Below are 20,999 nucleotides of genomic sequence, written 5' to 3' on the forward strand. Positions count from 1 at the left end.
GCCACGCAAACGAACTCTGGATTCTTGCTTCCGCAAACGGAGACAAATTACGGGGAAAATGTTCTGTTTCCTTTGACCAGGAGGCCTTAAATACCACAGAGCAGGACCCATCCCGTTGGAGGTCTGACCGGCCCGTGCCGTTGTCTCTCCAACCGGTAACGAGGGTCAGACGAGCACCCACAGGCGCGGACGTGGGGAGAAGCAGATCCGTTCTCCTGTTATGGTGATTAGCTTTCTTCGTGCAGCTGCTAAATGCCTTTGAGAGGTTAGGTTAAAATTTCCGCGTTAAAAATATCACAGTTGATGTTCCTTAGAACAGCTGGTGGTTTCCACCCCTCACTCCCGGGTGGCCACAGTTCCAATTTGTGGCTAGCCTTGTCTTCAAACATCTCGGGGCAACCAAAATACGACAGGATGACAGATCGTCCTCTCAATGGATACTGACAAACAAATTAGTGCAAAGATGCTTTTCGTAGCACACCAGATGTGTTGAGCTCTATCATATGGAACAAGCAATGAGAAACTGTCCGTGCCCCATCTGTGCCTTTTATTTTTTATTTATCTCTCCCTCCCCCTCTCCCTCCCTCCTTCTCTCTCTATCTCTATCTCCCAACGCGCTATTATGAAACACAAAGCGCTGGGTTGACATGTGCACCTAATGAACCCATTGGGAAGCCGGCTTCACCGCCGCGTCGGAAACTTTCCTAGGGTGCCATCCAGGAGAATCAGACCAACCTTTCACGGACCTCCGCGGCGGCAGATGAAAGCCATTTGCAGACAGCCCGCCCGAAGCCAAGCTTTAGCACAAGTCAGCAACACCCGAGGAGGCTGTGGCATAGACTCCCGTGTCCTCCTGCCCCGGGAGGGCAGCCCCCACCAGACGAGGACGCGGGTAGCTAGGCCTCAGGGCGCATGAAAAATGTTAAGATTCTCCATTTCTCAGTTGAGATGCATCAGCAGTCCCTGAGGGCCTGCTGTTCGGTTGCAACCCCAGCGGGCACTAAGGAGGGTGTAAGGAGGAGTCAGGAACGGACGCTCCCGGGGGGCACTTGACGGGATGAGCACTGGGTGTTATTCTGTATGTTGGCAAATTGAACACCAATAAAAAATAAATTTATTATAAAAAAAAAGGAACGGCCGCTCCCTCAGCCCCTCCAAGGAGCCCAGCATCCCGCTGAGTCCGGGGAACACCCATGAGCAGTACCTGCCGGTGCAGAGCATCACAGGGGCTGGCTTGAGGCTGGAGACCGTGGCTGTTTCAGGAGTGTGGGGCTGGCGAGGTCTCCGGAAGGCTCGCAGAGGGGACCCAGAACTGCGGTCGGTCCTAAGGGGTGGCCGGGGTCCGGTCGGCAGAGGCGGTGCCGTCAGCGGGGGCAGGCCGGTGACCAGAGCAGTCGTGCGATGCTGCGAGCACAGGCCTGTGCACCGCTGGGGCTGGGGGGGCGGCGGGTTGCAGGGAGTGTGCAGCCAGGGGGCGAGCTGGGGCCGCGGGAAGGGGCTTGGCCCCGCAGGATCTGAGTGGGGAGGGGGCTCTGCCCGGCACCCCCATGTCGTGGGATGCAGAGCACCTCTCCAGGGCTCTGTAACGTGGGGCAAACATCACCCGGGTGTGTAGCCACAGGGTGGGTCTGCTGTGATGCCCCCGAAATCTGTCGGGGTGGCCTTGCGGCAAGTGACCATTCTTAGGCAGACCCCGTCGTTTCCCTTCCGCAGAACAGATCTGGGGAACGGCAGCATGCCCACGCCCCTCATACCCAAGCACCACCCGAATCTGAGCACCGTGTGCCGGCCCAGCAGTCCCTTCCAGTCTAACGGCAAAGCCCGTGTCCCCTGCTTCATGTCCGTGGGTTAGGGGCCGCCGTTCCTGCAGTTTTGGAGTGTCGCTGGCTACTGTCACCAAATGGCTGGTAAATGTGCCAGCTCTCTGGAGATAGATATACGTGTGAGCGGCTTGCCGTTGCGGCGGCCCTGGGGGACCCGGGGCACGACCCCACTGGGAAGGAGGCTTGCTGCCCCCTGCCCTGCCGAGCGCGCAGGTCTGGTGCCCACCGCTCCCCCCATAGGCGGCCCAGGTTGGGTTTGACCTTGCACGTGCCACAGGTTGGAGCCCCTGCCCCCGAAGCATTACAGGCCCCCCTGCCCCCCACTGGCACTCCGCAGCTCCGGGACGGCGGTCTCTGCAGATCGGTCTCCGGCGAAGGAGCACCCGCAGCCGCTGCCCTCAAGGGAGAGCGGAAAGCTGCGGGATACTGTCCCCGCCTGAACGGACCCCGTGGATCTGCCCCCTCCTCTCGCACACTCTGACGTGTCCGTATTCCGCTCCTTTCGACGACCTTGGATGGCAAGCGTGGAGGTCAGGAACTCAGTCTTTGTTTCCATGGAAGCTTCCAGAGCTTTGGTGGAAACGTTGGCATATAGCCGGCTTCTCAGGTGCTGGGGTCCCCAGAATAGCTGTCAGACTTGGACGCTGCAAGCCTAAGACTCCACCTTGAGAGCTTGATGCCTCAGGCCGTGTTCTTTCCATGGGGCCTCAGGGGGAGGTAGCGTGTCTGTGGGCGCCTGTCTCACGCTTGGACCGGCAGTGGCAGGTCCAGGACCCCGGAGGATCGTGCAGCATGTGACGGCCCTCCCTTCTAGTCCAGGGACACCTCCTGAGCCTTCCCACTCCCCAGGAGGAGCGTCCTGGCTGGGTTCAGGGGGACAGCAATGACCCCTGCCCTCCCGCCACCTCCATCAAACTGTCCCTGTCCTGGGCCCCTTTAGGCGACAGAGGAGCGGCTCTGACAGTGGGAGGGGCAGAGAAAACTAGCGGCCTGTCACGGTCCTCGCACCGTTGTGCCCGAGCACCACGCCCTCCCACCGCGTGGGGTTCAAGCCCCAGCACGTGAGCTCGCGAGGGCAGGACTTTGACCCATTTTGCTCACTGCTACACCCGCAGGGCCTGGAACAGTGTCTGGCCCGTGGGGGGGTGGAGCCAAGACACAGATATTCAGCAGGAGAATAAAATTCTGTGACAAAAGGGATCTTAAACAAGACCAAGCGGAAGTCCCTCCGTGGCCTCTCACCCCACCAAGGCTTTTAGAAATTGGCCAACTGCCGTGACATCACAAGGTGGCAACCCTGGAGCTAGAGCCTGGGTCACTTGAGATCCTTTATTTCAGTTGCATGGACTGAATGAGAGGCGGGATTTCCAAGCCCTGACAAGCCTGGAAACCAATGACTCCTGCAAATCCGCACAGGACACCAAGAGCACAGAACGCGTGGGCACGTGGATCTGCACCACGCTCGGGTCTCAGGCTGCCTCAGCCCACGGGGCTGCTGTAATGGAACCCTTCACACGGGAGGCCTGAAACACCGGGAATCGCTGCCCCGGAATCCCTCTGGAGGCCGGAGGGCCGAGGCCCAGGCGCCTTCTGGTGATACCCCGCTTCCTGGCTCCTCCTCCCCGTGTCCTCCCATGGCAGGGCGTGGGGCGAGGGGCTCTCTGGGGACACCTATCCCATCTGAGGGAGCCCCCCATGCCCTCGTCCCCTCCCAGAGGCCCCGCCTCCTCTCCAGGGACACCCATCCCATCCGAGAGAGCCCCCCATGCCCTCGTCCCCTCCCAGAGGCCCCGCCTCCTCTCCAGGGACACCCATGCCATCCGAGGGACCCCCCATGCCCTCGTCCCCTCCCAGAGGCCCCGCCTCCTCTCCAGGGACACCCATCCCATCCAAGGGAGCCCCCCATGCCCTCGTCCCCTCCAGAGGCCCCGCCTCCTCGCACCATCACCCCGGGGGCTCCGTTTTAACACAGCAGTTTGGGGAGGGCACGAGCATTCAGTGCAGAACTGAACTTTCGACTCCCACCCAACGTGGAAGTTTCCTTTCGTCTGGAGTAAATCAACGCAGGTCCGAGGAAGTGTCCGCGCCGTCCCTTCTCCACCCAGGACCCCACCCTGGTGACCTGAAGCACCTCAGTCCACCTGGGGTCTCACCCACACTCTTGCACCTGCGGTGGAGGCTCTGGGGGCTCCGAGCTCCCCCTAGGGGCCAGTGGCTGCCACGGCCGCCCGGGAGGGACAGCCCAGCAGGTGCAGGGGCGGCTTAGGGATGCCAAGGCTTCCACCTGCATCTCTTCTCTACAGACAGACTCGCTTGCTCGGGTCCGTGCACCGTGCAAACCCCTGTAAAACACGGCTTCCGGGTGAGCACGCGCAGGAAGTGTGACAGGGGGGCGTTTAGGGCGGCTCTCCCGTCTGTCCGGGGTGCTCGGCAGGCGCTAAGGGGCAGGGCCCTCCAGAGCTCCCCTCTCCCCCTCTCGTCGTTCTCTTTCCGGAACTCCCGACCTGCCGGCCTGGGTGCAGGGTCCTCTGCAGCAGGCTGCCCCTCGCACCCAGGGCGCCCCGCTCGCTCGCCCGCTCGCGCTGCCTCCGTCTCTCTCTGTTCCATGCAGGCTCCTCCGTTTCCTCGGCCTTTTATGTTGATGCCTCTTTCTGGGAGATGAGGCCCTGCCATCATCCATCAGGGATTTTATTCTTCATCGTGAAAAACCGTAGCCCGGAGGCCAGCTTCTACGTGGTAGATAGTCGGGAGATCAGCCTTAACTCCCAATCTTATAAACCTCTTAGAATAAAATCCCCTCAGATGTAAATGCGCCGTCTCAATAATTAGATAAATATGCCCGACCACCGGTTACCAGCCTAGTGACGGATCTAATTATATTATTTTCCATGACTGCGCTGGCCTGACAATCCCTCATCAAACATCTGTCTCTGTGACTTCTTGCCAGTCTTACACATAGCTGTCGATGTAAAAATACTTATAAAAGTAACTGCTCAAACATGAACATCTCAAGGCAGGAGCTCATTAAACAAAGAAATGGTACGAGCTGTGTTGTGTGCTAGATTAGAACTTTAAGTGATATTTTCTGCAAGCAAGGAAGGTACAGGGCTTTTAAATATTATTATTCACATTTAATCATGCACCAAATGCTCCTGCCTAATTGCTAAATGTTTTCTCTTGTGCTTAAATTCCATGCCACAGATTATTAAAAATTGACTTTACAATATTTATTTTACTTATCTTCTCAAGCCAGACTGGGCTTTAGCCCATAGATTTTGTGAATTATTAATTTTTAAAGGCAATTTGTGCTACATTTTACACTTGGATGGTATCCAGAGAGACACTGATTTCTAATCCAAAACTTGCAGGACTGAGTCACTTTGATTCATCTTTAATCTAAAGGCTCCTAAAGCACACACACCCGGAGACGGAAGCGCTAATGAATCCCTCCGACGTAATGTGGAAAGCTAACAAGCACTTAGTTAACATTTAGATCCGTGTGATAAAACGGGGAGACTTCATAGGTTATCTGAGCAATAACCTTGGGCAGCATAATTCACCCGGTTGTGCAAAAAGAGCCGTGGGGAGGGACAACGAGGGGTGAGTAAAGCCAGGGCGCCAGCAGCATCCCCGACCACCCTTCACGCACCTGCAGCCCCGGGCTCCCCGTCTGCCACAGCCGCACCGTCCACGGGGCACCTGGCCTCCCGCTTGGCTGGGAGCCGACGTATACCTGTCACGCTGATTGCCACTTGATTTTCTCACCAGCACATCGCAGGGAGGTTCTGCTCCGCACACGCCGTGTCCTAAAGTAGAATTACAGGCTCCATGGATAGAGCCCCTGCAGGGGTGAGATGACCGGGCGTGTGTGTGCATAAACCCCTGCGCCTACCTCATTCTGCTTAAAACCAGCTTCCCTTTCCTGAACTCCATCATGTGCTCGAGATCAGAGCTGGAGGGCAATCCTTTGCTCCCCCGGGCTATGCGGTTACACTTACCAAAAAAAAAAAAAAAAAAAAGAGACGCTTGGGTGGCTCAGAGGTTGAGCATCTGCCTTCGGCTCAGGGCATGATCCCGGGATCCTGGATCGAGTCCCGCATCGGGACTCCTCCCCTGCGAGGAGCCTGCTTCTCCCTCTGCCTATGTCTTTGCCTCTCTCTGTGTGTCTCTCATGAATAAATAAATAAATCTTTAAAAAAAAAAAAAAAAACAGGATGTAGGTAACCGGTTCGCAGCATAAAGCACGTGCAACAGAACGGAGAAATTCCCAAGGAAATCAATAAACATCAAGGCGCAGATCCTTCCCCCCCCCCCGCCCCGCCCCAGACTATCCAAAACCTCAAATGTGCCAGAAAACAAAACAAGTGAACGAGCATCCAAACTGTACTAGGAAAATAAAACAACGAAATGACGCATCACTTGACAATGCCGGCGTCTTGCTGGGTTTTTCAGTGTTTTCGGAAACTCGACAGTGACATCCGTATATTTATATATAAACATATGTAATTGGAAGAGTTCGTAGAGTTTCAGGAATTTCGATGCTCTTTGCGGGTTATTTTTACAACTACCCTGTCCACGTGGTTCACCCTAAAACTACCCTGGGCGGCGAGCAGGACGTGATTTGGACCCGGGCGCGGTTCGACAGTGGCTCTTGCAGACATGAGCTTCAGTTCTCACATCTACAGGGAGCGCGATACGGAACGAATTTACCCACAACGGTAGACGCCTTAGAGAACCGCCGTTTACCGCAGACGACTTCTCTTCCATCTGGTTTCCGTTGTTCCGTGGACACGTCGACGAGGCGGCCATCGGGAGAGCACTGCTCCCCGGCACCCGCGCCTCGGGGTCCCCGCCAGGGGACGTGCAGGGTGGTGTGGGGATGCGCAGGGACGTGCGGGGTGGTGCGTGGTGGTGTGACCCCAGAGACCCGGGCTGGCGGCGGCTGAGCCATGCTCAGTGGAGCCCGCAGGCCACGGCCCAGCCTGAACAGAGCCCACCGCTACTCCCTCCAGCCCGCGTCCTGCGTGACAAGAGGACGATCGTGATAAACTTGGGACTGCTGTGAGCATTAGGAGAGGAAACACCTGAAAGTGGGTGCTTCCCACTTTGTGCCGACACGGTCAACACGCAATAGGTATGCACTAGTGCTTCAGACGCGGGGTGCACGGAGGGGCTGCCCCGACCCTACCCCTGCAGTGGGGACTGGGCCCCGGGACCCCGAGGGCTCTGGGTGGGAGCGTCCACACCGGGTGCAGGGGGCAGGGATGCAGACTCCGCGTCCCCACTCGGCCGGGACACCAGGAATCTGACCCACGAGGCTTCTAGGACCTGAGATTGAATTTGGACAAAAAGAGGAGCATTTTGCTTAAACAATCCATGCGTCTTTAAATGATTTAAACTAAAAAATAAAAAAATAATTTAAAAAAAATGAAAAAAGGGGCCCCTGGGTGGCTCAGTGAGCATCTGCCCTTGGCTCATGGCATGATCCTGGAGACCCGGGATGGAGTCCCGCATCGGGCTCCCGGAGTGGAGCCTGCTTCTCCCTCTGCCTGTGTCTCTGCCTCTCTGTGTGTCTCTCATGAATAAATAAAATATTTTAAAAAATAATAATAGTAAATAAGTAAATAAATGAACTGACAAGAAATAAGCCCAGTCCCGTCAGCATCCCTCTGGGTCCAGGGATTTCAGGGAAGCAACGCGAGGCTCCCTGGGCTGCAGGCGAGGCCCCGGGGGGTGGTGGGAGGGACGCCTGGCAGTAAACCCGAGGGGCCGCCTGGGCTTGCACCCCTGCCCACGGAGTCGGCCCCGTGGGCGCTCAGGAAACCCACGGCCGAGTGGCGGAAGGACGTGTCCTCACCTAACGCAGGGGCAGCGGGAGGGCGGGTGTTCCCCAGGCCCGGTACGTGGTCGTCTCTGTGCCCGGCCTGCTGCGCCGGGGACACCGTGAAACGCCAGCGGAGCTGTGACAACCCAGCAAACGCGGGCCCCGTCTTTGCAGAGTTATGGGCCATCCGGACGCTCAAGGACAGGCTGTCAGCTGGCCGCCCGGGGACCCAGACGCACGGCCCCCATTATCGCTCCTGATGCGCGTCACCGCAGCCGGGCCTCTGAGACACGTGGAGAAATGTGTCCTCAGAAGCCTGACAGCCCCGAGGAAGGCCCCTCCGCCCAGCCCCCCGCGCGGACCCTTCAGCCCCCAGCCCCCAGCTGCAGCCCCCCCGGCTGCACTCGCTTGGCGGCTCCCGGAAACACTTCCCACTCCAAGGGGACGCCGGCCGCCTCCTCCCCTTGGGGCCCCAAAGCGGATGTTTTACTTGAAGGAGACCTAGGGCGCTCCCCACCACGTCAGCGACAGACCCTAGTGGCGTGAGCCCTTGGCCACCTGGCACCTCCCCTGCTGGTCAGCCCTGGGCCCCCACGCTCGGTCCTGTGGGGGCCCCGAGAGTCCCCCGCACCCCAGTTCATGGGAATCAGGCCCGAAACCCGCTCCCATGAGGACGCAGGCGGCAGCCCTACCTGGGGCGAGCTGGCCTCCTCCTGCCGGGGCGCCGCGGCCGTCTCCGGGACGGACAGCGGGACGGACAGTGTGACCGCCACGCTCATGAGGGTGGGTCAGGGCCCCCCAGGAGGCCCAGGCCCCGAATGCCGCATGGACTGAGACAGCCCCAGTGTTAAAACGACGTCACCACGTCAGGGTCAGCGGCCAAGCTCTGCGGTTCTTCCCGCCGTCGTGCCTGGAGCTCCAGCCGCCGCCGCCGTGGGTGGGTGGGCGACGACACGGACGAGGTCACCCTGTCACGCAGGTGGCCACAGCCGTGTCAGCCACGGGGCGGATGCAGAGCCCTCCCGCACCTGCTCGTCGGTGGGACCGTCCCGTCTCCCCAATGAACCAAAGCCAACCGGGCAAGTGCAGATATTTTCCATGTTTCATCCCGAGTGTTTACAGAGGGCGGGGGTGTACTTGGCTCCACGTCTCAGAAGACCAGTCGTGGTACTGGCGAGGGGCCACTGGCAGGATTCGGACCCGCATGGCTCCGTCCGGCCCCTCGTTCCATGGGAGCCATGCGGCGGCCTGGGGACCCAGCCTTTCTCACAGCCGCAGGGCTCAGCTCCAGGCCCACAGTCTTGCCCTGAACTCCCCAAGAAGGGGCTGCTGTGCCCCCTCTCGCCCGCCGGCTGGGGCCAGGTGCCCACGCCAGGAACAGCCGCACCTGCAGCCCGGGCTCTGCTGGACCCGCCACCAGGCTCCTTGCGTGCTCACCTCGCCGCGGCCCAGGCTCTGTCCGGCCCCGCGCCCCGCACGCCTGCCCTCCCACCCGGCCGGGAGTGGGGTTCCGGGGCTAGGCCCCCCAGAGCCGGCGCAGCTGACAGCCCGAGGCTGCTGTCAGGAGCAGCGTCCCCCCCCCCCGGAGGCTCCGTGGGGAAGACGATGAGCCTGCCGAGCTTTCACGGGCCTGTACCCCGGGGCGGGATGGACGCCGACCCTGGGCCCATGCGGGGCGACTCCTCGTAGGCGCTCAACAAACACACAGCAGATGCTACGGGGGAGCGGACCTGACCACAGCGAGGCCGAGGATGGCGCCTCCCTCGATGCCCCGAGCTCCGCGCCGCGCACACCTTCACACTCACTTTCACACTCACCTCCAAGTGCGGCAGGCCCGGCCCGGCCCGGGACGGGGGGTGGGGGTCGCAGTCCCAGCCACCGCTGCGTGGGGTCACCCGCAGAGCTACGCCCCAGACAGGAGGCGGCTCCGCCTGCCCATAGCACTTCCCACGGGGCACCTCATGGAGCGGAAGCTCGGGCGATGCCGTGAAGGACGCGCTCCAAGGCCATGAGGAAGGCTGCGGCTCCGCTTCGGACATTTTCTTTTTTTTTTTTTAAAGATTTTATTTATTCATGAGAGACACAGAGAGAGAAAGAGAGGCAGAGACACAGGCAGAGGGAGAAGCAGGCTCCATGCAGGGAGCCCGACGCGGGACTCGATCTCGGGACCCCAGGATCATGCCCTGGGCTGAAGGCAGGCACCAAACTGCTGAACCACCCGGGGATCCCCACATTTTCAAGTCACGTTAGCACATCACCCATTAGGAGCCCCCACAAGCCTCTCGGGGGACAGACCTGCTTAATGTCACAGAACTGAGCATTCCTCAAGCGTATTTGCTCATGGAAGTGATGCCCGTCCTGGGGGCTTCAGCTTTAGTCTGGTCCTCGGAGCGCAGCGGTTCTGGGGGACGGGGCAGGCTGTGCCCAGCAGGGGGCTGAGGCTGCCTGATGGGGGCCCCGCAGCCCAGGCCCTGCCACCCTCATGCCAGGCTATATCCCTGGCATCCCCGGGTCATGGACCTTCTACCGTGTCACCTCCCTGCCTCCCCAGCTGGCGGGTGGGAGCCAGCAGGACCTGCGTGCTCCCCAATGGGGTGGGTCATTCCTTCTAATCTCCACGCCCCGTGGGCTCTGTCTCTGAGGGACTCTCACGAATAAGCACGCACACCCCTGTGCTTCGGCTGTTTCATGCACACGCCCCACAGGCCCACAGAACCCGGCGGCCAGTGGAGTCTGCAGCCACAGGCCAGGCTCGTCCCAGGTCCAGAGCTCGGGGGTGGCACATGGGCTTCTGGGCGTGCTGTCCTCGGCCGTGTCCATCCGAGTGGGGCTCTGGGTCGTGTCCCCATCTAGTAGGGGCCCTGGGCCTCGGCAGCCCCGTGCCTGCACCTGGCCCCTCCCAGGTGGGAGACCCCAGTCCGGCTGCGGAGGCCTGTGGACCGGGAGTGCAGGAGGGTGGCTGGCCCAGCCCAGCAGGAGCAGGAGAGAATCCTCCCTTCAACCCCAAAAGGCTGTGCAGGCCTCGACTTATTAGGTGAGGCCCACCCTTGCGAGGAGGCCTCTGCTCTACTCAGTCCTGCACTTCGAATGCTGGTCTCTTTTTTTTTTTTAAGATTTTATTTATTCATCAGAGGCGCAGAGAGAGAGAGAGAGGCAGAGACCCAGGCAGAGGGAGAAGCAGGGTCCCTGCAGGGAGCCCGATGTGGGACTCGATCCCGGGACTCCAGGATCACACACCCGGCTGGAAGCAGGCACCAACCCGCTCAGCCACCCGGGCGTCCCTCGAATGCTGGTCTCGATGAGAAACCCCCTCATGTGTGGCCAGACCTCAGGGCTCCCGGGGCCTGGGCACGGGGACACCTACGATTAACCAGCACGACACGGCGTTTCTGTCGAGCAGCGGTCGCCACCTGACAAACGCATGACTCGGTGCTCAGAAAACCTGGCGACCTCGGGTCGGCGCTGGACTCCTGTGATGTTTTCCATCCCATGCAGACCTATGGTGCAGGGTGCAGCCTCCAGCGCGGGAAGGGTGGGAGGCGGGAAAGGTCAGGGATGCTCTTGGCTAGAAAACGCTGATCTGGGCAATCTTCTTATCCAATAGAAAAACAGAATGTGAAATCCTGAAATAAAAGGACTTTGGTTAAGCCCGTGTCCAAAGAAAACAGAGGGTGCTAAGGGAGGAAGCCCAGGGAGCTCTAAGGAACAACGGTGTTGGGGTGACTTTGGGGGGAGACACTTCTGTAGGGTTGGGAAACCCACCAGGAGCCTGTTACCTGCCCAGCGGGGCTGCGGCGAGGACCATGTCCAGGCTGCATGGGCATCAGGTCTGAAGCCGCAAATTGCCGAGCGGAGAAGAGACGGAGCCTCTGGGCTGATGTGGAGGACGGTGTCCTGCACCCTGCAGCATCCACGCCCCGGCGCAGCGCCGCTGAGGGCCCGGCACATCCCCTGGGAGGCCTGGGCTCTCCCGGTGGGGTGTGAACACGCACCTTCACATGTATGTACCTAAAACCTAAACGCACTTTGTCGCAAAGAGTCGCCTTGGTCGGTCGATCATTTGAGGGACAGTGAGCAGGGGGCACTGGCTTGTTTCTCCCCCGCGGCCAAAAATAAGCTGGGCTCGCAGGGCAGGGAACCCGTCCACAAGTGCCGGGTCTGCAACACTGTTCACAGCGCCGTGGTCGTGGCCCCGTGAGCCCCCACCGGGGTGCGTCCCACATTGGCGCAGGGACCGCTCGGCCATGACCCGGGAGCCCTCAGGGGCAGGACAGCATGCCCGGAACCCAGCCTGAGCGCGGTCGGGGGCCGTGTCAGACCTCCCACCTGTGCCGTCCGACTCCGGGGGCCGAGCTCCGTGGGCGGGGTGCTCGCGGTGATCTTGGCCTGGGGACTGCCCCCTGGGGACCGGGCGCCGTGTGGAGGGACCCCCAGAGTCCCGGGTCCGTAAGACCCGCACTGCCCGTCGCTAGAGCGCACTCCAGCCCCCGGGTCCTCCCGAAGCACGCCGAGGCTGGGGGGTGGCCGAGGGCAGAGCCCACGGGTCCCCAGGAGGCTCCACCCTTACTCTGCACCCCCAGCCCCAGCAAATCTCAGGGGAGCCTCCACCCCCCAGTCGTGTCCCCCCCACAAGGCCCACCCTGGCCTAACTGAGGTTCCCATCTAGGAAGGTCTGAGCCCCCCAGGGCAGGGGGAGGGGGAGGAACCTCGGCTCTCCCGGGGCAGCGCTGCTGACGAGGACCCGCCTCCTCTGTACGGGAGCTGTCTCTCTGTCTCTCTCCCTGTCTCTGTCTCCCTGTCTCTGTCTCTCACTGTCTCTCCCCCTCTCTCTGTCTCTCTCCCTGTCTCTGTCTCTTGCTGTCTCTGTCTCTCCCTCTCTCTCTTCTCCTCCCTCTCCCCCTGTCTCTGTCTCTCTCCTTGTCACTGTCTCTCTCCCTGTCTCTGTCTCTCACCTTGTCTCTGTCTCTCTCCCTATCTCTGTCTCTCTGTCTCTCTCCCTGTCTTTTACTCTTGCTCTCTCTCTCTGTCTCTCCCTCTCTCCCCCTCCCTCTCTCCCTGTCTGTCTCTCCCCCTGTCTCTCCCTCTCTCTCCCCCTCCCTCTCTCCCTATCTCTGTCTCTCCCTGTCTCTGTCTCTCTCCCTGTCTCTGTCTCTCCCTGTCTCTGTGTCTCCCCGTCTCTCCCTCCTTCTCTCCCCCTCTCTGCCCTCCAGCTCATCTGTCCCAACCCAGAGGTCTGGCGTTGGTCTCATGTGGCCGCCCTCTGGTCCCCCCACCCTGGTCCCCGGGGCTCAGGGTTTCGGGCGCGATGCTGGTGCGCTTACCGGGGCGTGTGCAGGAGCCGCTCCTCCCCTCGGGGCGCCCTCCGCCCCCTGAGCTGGGTGAGCCCACCCCCCTTCCCGCAGGAGTCTCCAGCTCTGGACAGACGGCCCAGTTCGGCACATGGGGACGTGGCTGCCACCTGTCAGGTCTCGGCGGCCCGAGCACCTCCCGAAGGGCCCCTCCCTGACTTCCAGGTCCCCGGCCAGCGGCCGTGTCTCTGCATCCGTCCCTCTGGATGCGACTGGACCAGAGACGCGCAGCGGCCCTCCCCATCTGCATCCTGGAGGCCGGAGTCCGCAGTCGGGTGGGCAGGGCCGGTGTCCCCGAGGCCTCCATCCTGGGTGTGCGGACGCCGTCCCCTCCCTGTGTCCCCGCGTGGCCGTCCCCCTGCGTGTCTGTGTCCTCATCTCCTCTTCCCATGAGGACCTGGATCGGGGTCCATCCTGGTGACCGCGTCTTACCTTAGTCCCCTCTTCAAAGATCCCGTCTCCAGCTACGTCCCACCCCAAGGTCCTGGGGGTCCGGCTCCTGCAGGAGTTTCCAGGGAAGCCGTGGCTCACTGAGTGTGCGGCGTGGTTACTGCCCGGCCGCCTACTGGCCTGCACCCTGATTCAGGGCCTCCCGTGGCTGCTACCCGCCCAGAAGCTGCCCCGGGTCCTCACCCCCATGACAATCAGACCTTCCCGTCGGCGACACAACCCAACGCAGACCCAGGGTCTCTCCTATAATGAGGCCTGAGCTCCCTGGGGCCGCTCGTCGGACAGCAGCTGGGGAGCCGCGTCGAAAACACACATTCCTGAAAGTGCGTGAGAAAAACTCTTTGCCTTTACCCCAAAACCCTTACTCCTTGCCTCCTGCCTGCACTGAGGCTAATTATTTCCTTGCTTCCCCGGGGGCGCCCACCTGTCCAGGCTGGCCCATGTCTGTGTTTAGCTGGAAGTCACATCCACGAGGGACGTACCTGGACGCGATCGGAGCACACGGCTGGGAAGGAAAGTGGGTCGGGAGGGAGGGAGGCCATCTGTCCGGCCGTGTTCTGGCAACACGAGACCCTGAGACGGCGCGTGAGGGGGGCCGAGGTGCGCCGCCCGGGGGCTGCCGCAGAGCTCTGTGCCTTCCGACGGTCACCTTCCTCTCGGGGGACGCACGGGCCCCGGAGCCACGCCTGCTGCGGCCAACCAGACGGAGATAATTGTACAGAACTCGAAATTGTTGAGATGGGGGCGGCGCCAAAGGGCTCAATTCATGGGCCTCTTGAAAACAACCCGCGCCGGGAAGTAGTGGGCGCTGCTGGGAGGTGCAGAGCACGGGGTCAAACTCGTACATGTTCTGGCAATTGCGGTGTTTATCGGAAGTTGGGGCGGGCGTGCTGTCTCACATGAACGGACCGTCCAGGGAGCTCCGCGCGCTCAGGCCCCGGAGGACTCCAAGGTGCTCGTCCTACTTGGTCAAGAGGCGAACACAGTCCTCACGGAGCAGGACCCAAACTATGGGCCCCTCCCTGCCCGTCCTGACCCCGCCGTGGGTAAGCAGGGTCCTCCCAGGCCGGGTTTATAACCCATTTTGTGATGATTTTCAGGTGTGGTGTGCGGTCGAGCTCAGGATTCACCTTCTCCAAGCTGGTGTACAGTTTTTTCAACTCTATTTGTCAATAAGACTTTCTTCTGCCCCATCGTGTGACTCGCAGATCTCTGTTGGGAATCCATTGACCGTATGCATACGATTCCCTCCCTGAATGCAGTTGTGTTCTGGCCTATTTATCTGCCTCTACGCCATGACCCTTGCCACTGGAGTTTGCTCTTTGTTATCAACATTCCCAGACTGTGGTCTCACATGGTTCCAGAGAAGAGCTCCCGGCCCCTGAGAGCACTTCCCCCAGGCTCTGAAAATACACGAAATCACTTCCAAGGGGCCACAGCCACTTATTTTGCAAAGAGCAATGAGGTCTCCAATGCAAATGTCCTGGATCCCTTCAGAGGATGCGTTAGAAAGGGCGCCAGCCAGGCCTCCCCTGGAAGTGACCCTTGGCCGGAGGGCAGCCCGGTGCCGCCCGGCACCTCTGCCAGCCCAGGTCGGCCGTCTCTCCAGTTGGGTCACTCTCTGCAGGTTTGCAGCAAACACTCTGGGTGCAGGGAGAGACTTTCCCTCCAGAAACACCTTCTCCATCTTCCAGACTTTGCAACGGGGGGTGGAGGGCTGCGGGAAGTGCAGGGAATTCTGTATGAGCCGGCTCCTCCGAGCTTGCCCCCAGACGTCCGGACCTGAGTAAAGTAGAAGCCCGGTCTCCATGTCCCTCCGTACCCGTGTGAGCCCGGCGTGGGGTGGTGCTGAGCCCAGTGAACAGAGCAGGCTGGACATCCGAGCGCTGCTCAGATGCAACCAACCCAACGCAGAGTGCGTCAAGGGAACAGCCACCAACAAAGACGCTGACGAGGAATCTTCGTTGCGATTTTTCCAAATAAAAAAAATGTAATCCTCGCCGTCTTTCCTAATGACACGCTACGGCTGCAGCCGGCCCCCTCCTGGCACAGAGTTGCAGGTGGGCCTGCCCAGCAAACGGGCCAGCCGCTCACTAGGTGTCCTGCTCTGTTCCGGGTCGGGGGCCTAAGCTGGAAACCTGGAACCCACAGCGCTGGAGGAGCTGCTAGGGCATGAAAGACGTCCCGTTAGATTTGATTTATTAAACTGGCAAAATATACACAATGTAAAATTTGCCGTCTTACCCATCTTTAAGCATACAGTTCGGCGGCATCCAATACACACGGGTAGATACGTCGTTGTGCCACCACCGCCACCATCCATCTCCAGACCCTTATTTTCTCGAACCGAAGCTCTGTCCTCATTACACACTGAGCCCTTCACCCCCCAGCCCCTGGCTCCCACCGTTGCATTTCCTGTGTCTACGGATTTGGGTCCTCTGGGGACCTCGGACAAGAGGATGACATGGTGCGTGTCCTTCGGGTACCCGTTTATCCCACTCAGGCCCATGGTCCACACATGTCGTAGCCTGTGGCAGTGTCCCCTGCCCCATTTTTCAGGATGAGTAATAGTCCATTGTGTTGTCCGTTCATCTGCTGGTGGACACTCGGGGCCCATCCACCCTTCAGCGGCTATGAACACGGGTGTGCACGGATCTCTTTGAGACCTCACTTTAGATCGAGGCAGCCTTGCTGGTTACACAGGGGCTGCGCCACCATTCCCTCCATCCCGACCCCTCCGCACCGGCACCGACGCTCGCTACTTCCCAGTTGGCGTCTACACGGCAGCCATGCCAGCGGCGGGGAGGTGGCGTCCGTGTGCCTTTGGTCTGCATCTCCCTGCCCATGACAGTGTCCGTTGGCCGTCTGTCTGTATGTCTCATTTGGAGAAGTGTCTACTCAAGTCTTTTGCCTTAAATCTGGATTTCAGATAGATTGAATGATGTTCTGGTGTATGTTTGCCCCACACAATACTGGAGATAGATAGATAGATAGATAGATAGATAGATAGATAGATAGATAGATAATTGATAGATGATTGATGATTGATAGATATAGACAGATAATAGATGATAGATGATAGATGACTGATAGATAATAGATGATTGATTGATAGATCATAGATGATTGATAGATGATAGATGATTGATATAGACAGATAATAGATGATAGATAATAGATGATAGATAGATAGATAGATAGATAGATAGATAGATAGATAGATAAACACTAAATAAGTATCTGGTGTTTACCCGAAATTCAATTTTAACTCAGTGTCTGGGGTTTTTATTCGATGAATCTGGCAACCCTAGAAAGCAAGAACATTGAGGACCTGAAACAATCTTTAAATATTTCACAATTTTGCTAAGGTGAGCTCTGAAATGGTTTAGTGTATTTTTGTGGGTGTTTGGCCAGTAGCCCTGCTTTATTAGAAAAAAATGTAATTTCATTTTGAGATGCTCCAGACTAAATCATTTGAGCTTCACACTCTTTGTGTAACATTATTGGGCGCCCTTAATGAAATTATAACTCAAGCAAGAGATTTCATTCCCTTGTAGTAAATTAGCTTGGGCTGTAGGGTTTGGGAGAGCCAATCCCTCCCTGGCTTATTCTTCTCGTTCCGTAGAATGAAGAAAGAGCAGGCATTTTATATTTGAGTTATTTATTGTTCTCTCTGAGTGAACATTATACCGTTGCCCGTCCCTACTGGAAACAACAGCTGTTAACAGGCTCCTGAGTGAATTTCAATGCGAGCTCCCCCGGCCTCTGGAAAGCCTGGGAAAGGGAGCGCAGGCTCCGAATTGAAAGAGAAAGAGCACAATCAGGGCCTGGTCTGGATGCCTGGAGGCGAACGGCGAGAAAGCCAGGAGTGGAGGTGTTGGTGCAGAGTCACAGGTGATGTGTGCACCAAGGGACCCTCCCTCCCGGGCCAACCGTCCCCGCTCTGAGGACACAGGCAGACGGGCCCCGAGAGCCAGCGAGTTCCTAGAGATGCGTCTCCTGCCCCTGCGGGCCGGGCCAGGCCCCAGAAGAGCGGCAAGGCCCCTGGCTGGCCCCAGGACGCCGGGACAGGCGGGTGCAGGAGAATAGGGGGCGTGTGAGCCGTCCGTGGGCGCTCTCCTCCACCCCAGAGTAGGTTCCCCTGAGGACCGGGGCTCCTAGCCTCCCCTGGTGGTGGGGGGGGGGGGGGTTAGTTGGTGGAATCTCTATGGAACGGAGCTTTTCCTTCGGCCCCTTCATTAGTTGTTTTTCAAGTCTCCCAATTGCACTCCCATCCCACAATTCCCCGATCTTTCCGGCTGACAGATTGCGGGGGGGGGCACTTGGGGGGCTCAGTGGGTGAAACGTCTGCCTTTGACTCAGGTCATGATCTCAGGGTCCCGGGTCGAGCCCCGTGTCGGGCTCCCTACTCAGTGAGCCTGCTTCTCCCTCTGCCTCTGCCCTGCTTGTTCCCGCTCTCTCTCTTTCTCTCAAATAAATAAAATCTTTAGTAAAGGGAGAGAAAGAGAAGCTGCAGGGCCTGATGTGGAAGCACAGGTCGTACAGGTCCTGAGCGGCATCCCCCAGGGCCAGCTGCCCGCCCCAGGCCGACCCAGGACAGGTGGTGCCTTCGCTCCCCCGTCACTGGGCCGCGGGTGAAGGGCGCTCTCTCGGGCTCCTCTCCCTGCTCGGCGGCGGGCCCATCAGCAGGGGCACAGTGGGGGCCTCCACCCCGCGCCCCTTCCTCCTTCATGGGCCGCTGCTTCTCCTGCTGCCCAGATGCCGCCGGGTGTATTGTACAGCGTTAAAGTCCACCCTGGTGCATGCACCTCGAGCCCACAAAGCAAGCTCTCCGCTAACAGGGAGAGATGGTCTTGGCTCTGTTTGCACCATCCCCGTCCCGTCTAATGAGGGCTTTTTATCTTAACCCACTTCACTCCCTCTCTGTGAAGTGCCCTGGGTCCGAGGCGCTGCCCACCCAGCCTCCTGCAAGCCCCCGGGAGGCTGTTGCCCCAGAGACCATCGCTTTGAGTTTGGAGGAACACAGAACCAGAGGAGGAGAGATGCCAAAAATGAGAAAAGAAGAAAGATGGAAATCATAAAGTTTAAAATGGAACGGAGAGAGGAGTTTGATAAAAATGCTGTCAGAAATTCAATAAAAGACTGAACCAGAATGAAGTGGCTGAAACCAAAACGAGCTTTCAACCTCCCTTGTCCAAACCCTCAGTAATAAGAACCTAGGACAGCATTGAGTTTTTCTGAAACTCGATGTCAAAAGTGCATTTCCTGTTCTTTTCTTTCCAGACAAAGTAAGCATGTTGTCAGCCTTGATCGCTCCCTTCAAGCACTTAAGCCCCGAGGCCACAAACACGGAGGATGAAGACAATCTAAGTAAGCGGCTCCCTTCCCTGAGCAGTCGCCCCCGGCGCACCAGGGTCCCCTACTGTCCCCAAACACGGAGACCCCTCGGGGTGACAGCATGGCTGTCGGGCTTCCTGGAGGAGGGGGCTCTACTCCCATCCACCCCTCAATCCCTTCCGCCTCATGAATCCCGTCCCCACCCGGAATCCTGTCCCTACCTAGAATCCCGTCCTCACCTAGAATCCTGTCCCCATCATGAATCACGTCCCCACCGGGGTCCTCCACCTGGAATCCTGTCCCACCCGGGATCCCGTCCTCAGCTAGAATCCTGTCTCCATGTACAGTCTCCTCTCTACCCGGGATCCCGTCTTCAACCAGGATCCTGTCCCCACCTGGCATCCTGTCCCACCGGGAGCCCCATCCCTACCATGAAATCCCGCCCCCACCTGGAATCCCCTCCCACTCTGGGTAGTAGAAAAACATGAACAGCGACTATAATTGAGCACTCGAGGGATTGCAGGGAAATGATCAGTCTCTCGACCCCCGCACCCCCCCCCCCCGTCTTTCCTTTGTGCTTCCCCTTCAAAAGGAAGAAAGGAAGGGAAAGAGGGCGGGAAGAAGGTGAGGAGGGAAGACAATGAACAGTTTGGACGATTATTTAACAAGGAAAGAGCTGGACGGGTGCCTGCTTGCTGGAACATCTCTGGCTCGTGAGTGAGACCGGAGAGGCTCCAACACAGTGTGGGGTGGGGACGGGAGAGTGGGCTGGGGAGGGAATCCCGGGGGCCACGGGGGAGCCAGGATTGGTCTGTGTGTGCATGTGGGGGTCCTGGGTGTGTCCCGTGCACTGTCACCCCTAAACAAAGGGACGGCACACTCCAAACCACACAGACCCCCCTGCATGTCAGCGTCATGTCACAGATGGGTCACCGTCCAGATGTGGACTGCGCCCACGGCTTGCTGGGGGCTGGCCCACGGGGTAACCACAGGACCGCAGGGACCTGGACAGCAGGCACATGGGAGGCCCCACACAGGAGTGCCGTCCCCTCTGCCATCTGCTCATGAGGAACACGGCCGTCAACGGGACCAAGGCTGAGGCACTACCCTGCGTCGCCCCGCAAATCAAAGCCACCGAGCCACTGCGGCAGAACCAGGGCGGACTCAGACCCCGGCCACTTGAAGTAAGGGCTGCGGGGTGCGGACTCAGTACGCCCGGAATCAGAGCCTCGGGATCGTCAGGTCCGGCGCCCTCCTCAGCACGGCACCTGCGTCAAAAGGAAGTGTGACAGATGCTTGCTCCTGTCCTCTCGGGGCCTAGTGGGGAAAGCTGCAGGACTCGGTCAGTTCACTGCTACCTGCTTCAGAAATGGGCAACACACATGTGTGTACACATACTAGGAAACTGAGCTTGCACGCGCACGTGCCCCCAGCTGACCTGGACGTGTGGACAATGCGGTTTGATCAAACGTGTGGAATAAACACGTTGGGAAAGAAAGTCTTCCTCTGCTCACCCTCCTCTTTTCCACCTCGGTGGGCTCAGTCCCCGCCAAGTCCACTTGGAGCCCAGCGTGGGGTGAGACCCCCCGACACGACTTCATGCTCCGGTCCACCTCCCCGGGAGCCCGTGCCCCACGCTCCACCACTCAGCCCCAGGGCTTCATCCCCACGGTGGGCAGGGAAACGTGACCAGAATCACGGAGTTGAGACGGGAGTGTACTAGGACGGCACGTGGAGACCCGCAGCAAGAGCCTGGAACAGAGTAAACGCACAAGCTGGCCATCTCCCCTAATTCAGCTCGCTGGCTAACGGGTGGGAGCCTACAGGCAAGGACGGTGTGGGAGAGCCTTTGCGGTGCTTGGAAAATCTTCTTGGGAAACCCTATTCTCATGCACTGTTCAGACCTCCACGTAACGTCCTCGTCTTCAACTTCTGGTCGTGCTGAGTACTGGGTCTCAGCAATTTGTAATCCAAGCACCATTGGGACGTGGGAGAGAAGTGGGTGGTGTGAGCAGGGTGTGTATGACAAGTGTGATGTGTGCTGTATGCGTGCACACACCAGTGCAGGGAGGAAGGGTGGGTGGGCACACACTTGTGCAAGGAGGAAGGGTGGGCATACACACACCTGTGCAGGGAGGAAGGGTGGGCGTGCACACACCTGTGCAGGGATGCAGGGTGGGCCTGCACTCACCAGTGCAGGGAGGAAGGCTAAGCATG

At 59.2% G+C, this 20,999-nt stretch overlaps 1 protein-coding gene across 2 annotated transcripts in view; it reads left to right on the plus strand.

The window, feature by feature from the left end:
* The window catches only part of ADARB2 (adenosine deaminase RNA specific B2 (inactive)), a 338,143-nt gene that overhangs the window by 227,954 nt on the left and 89,190 nt on the right, over positions 1–20,999 (plus strand). The window contains exon 2 of one of the 2 annotated variants that reach the window (XM_072825952.1): positions 18,729–18,815. The exons of the other annotated variant lie outside the window; for it this stretch is intronic. Within the exon in view, the coding sequence (XP_072682053.1) occupies positions 18,729–18,815 (87 nt within the window). The remainder of the gene's footprint in view (positions 1–18,728; positions 18,816–20,999) is intronic. 2 annotated transcript variants of the gene reach the window in all.

This window comes from Canis lupus, chromosome 5 (genome assembly GCF_048164855.1).
Source record: "Canis lupus baileyi chromosome 5, mCanLup2.hap1, whole genome shotgun sequence".
NCBI classification, from domain to species: Eukaryota; Metazoa; Chordata; class Mammalia; order Carnivora; family Canidae; genus Canis; species Canis lupus.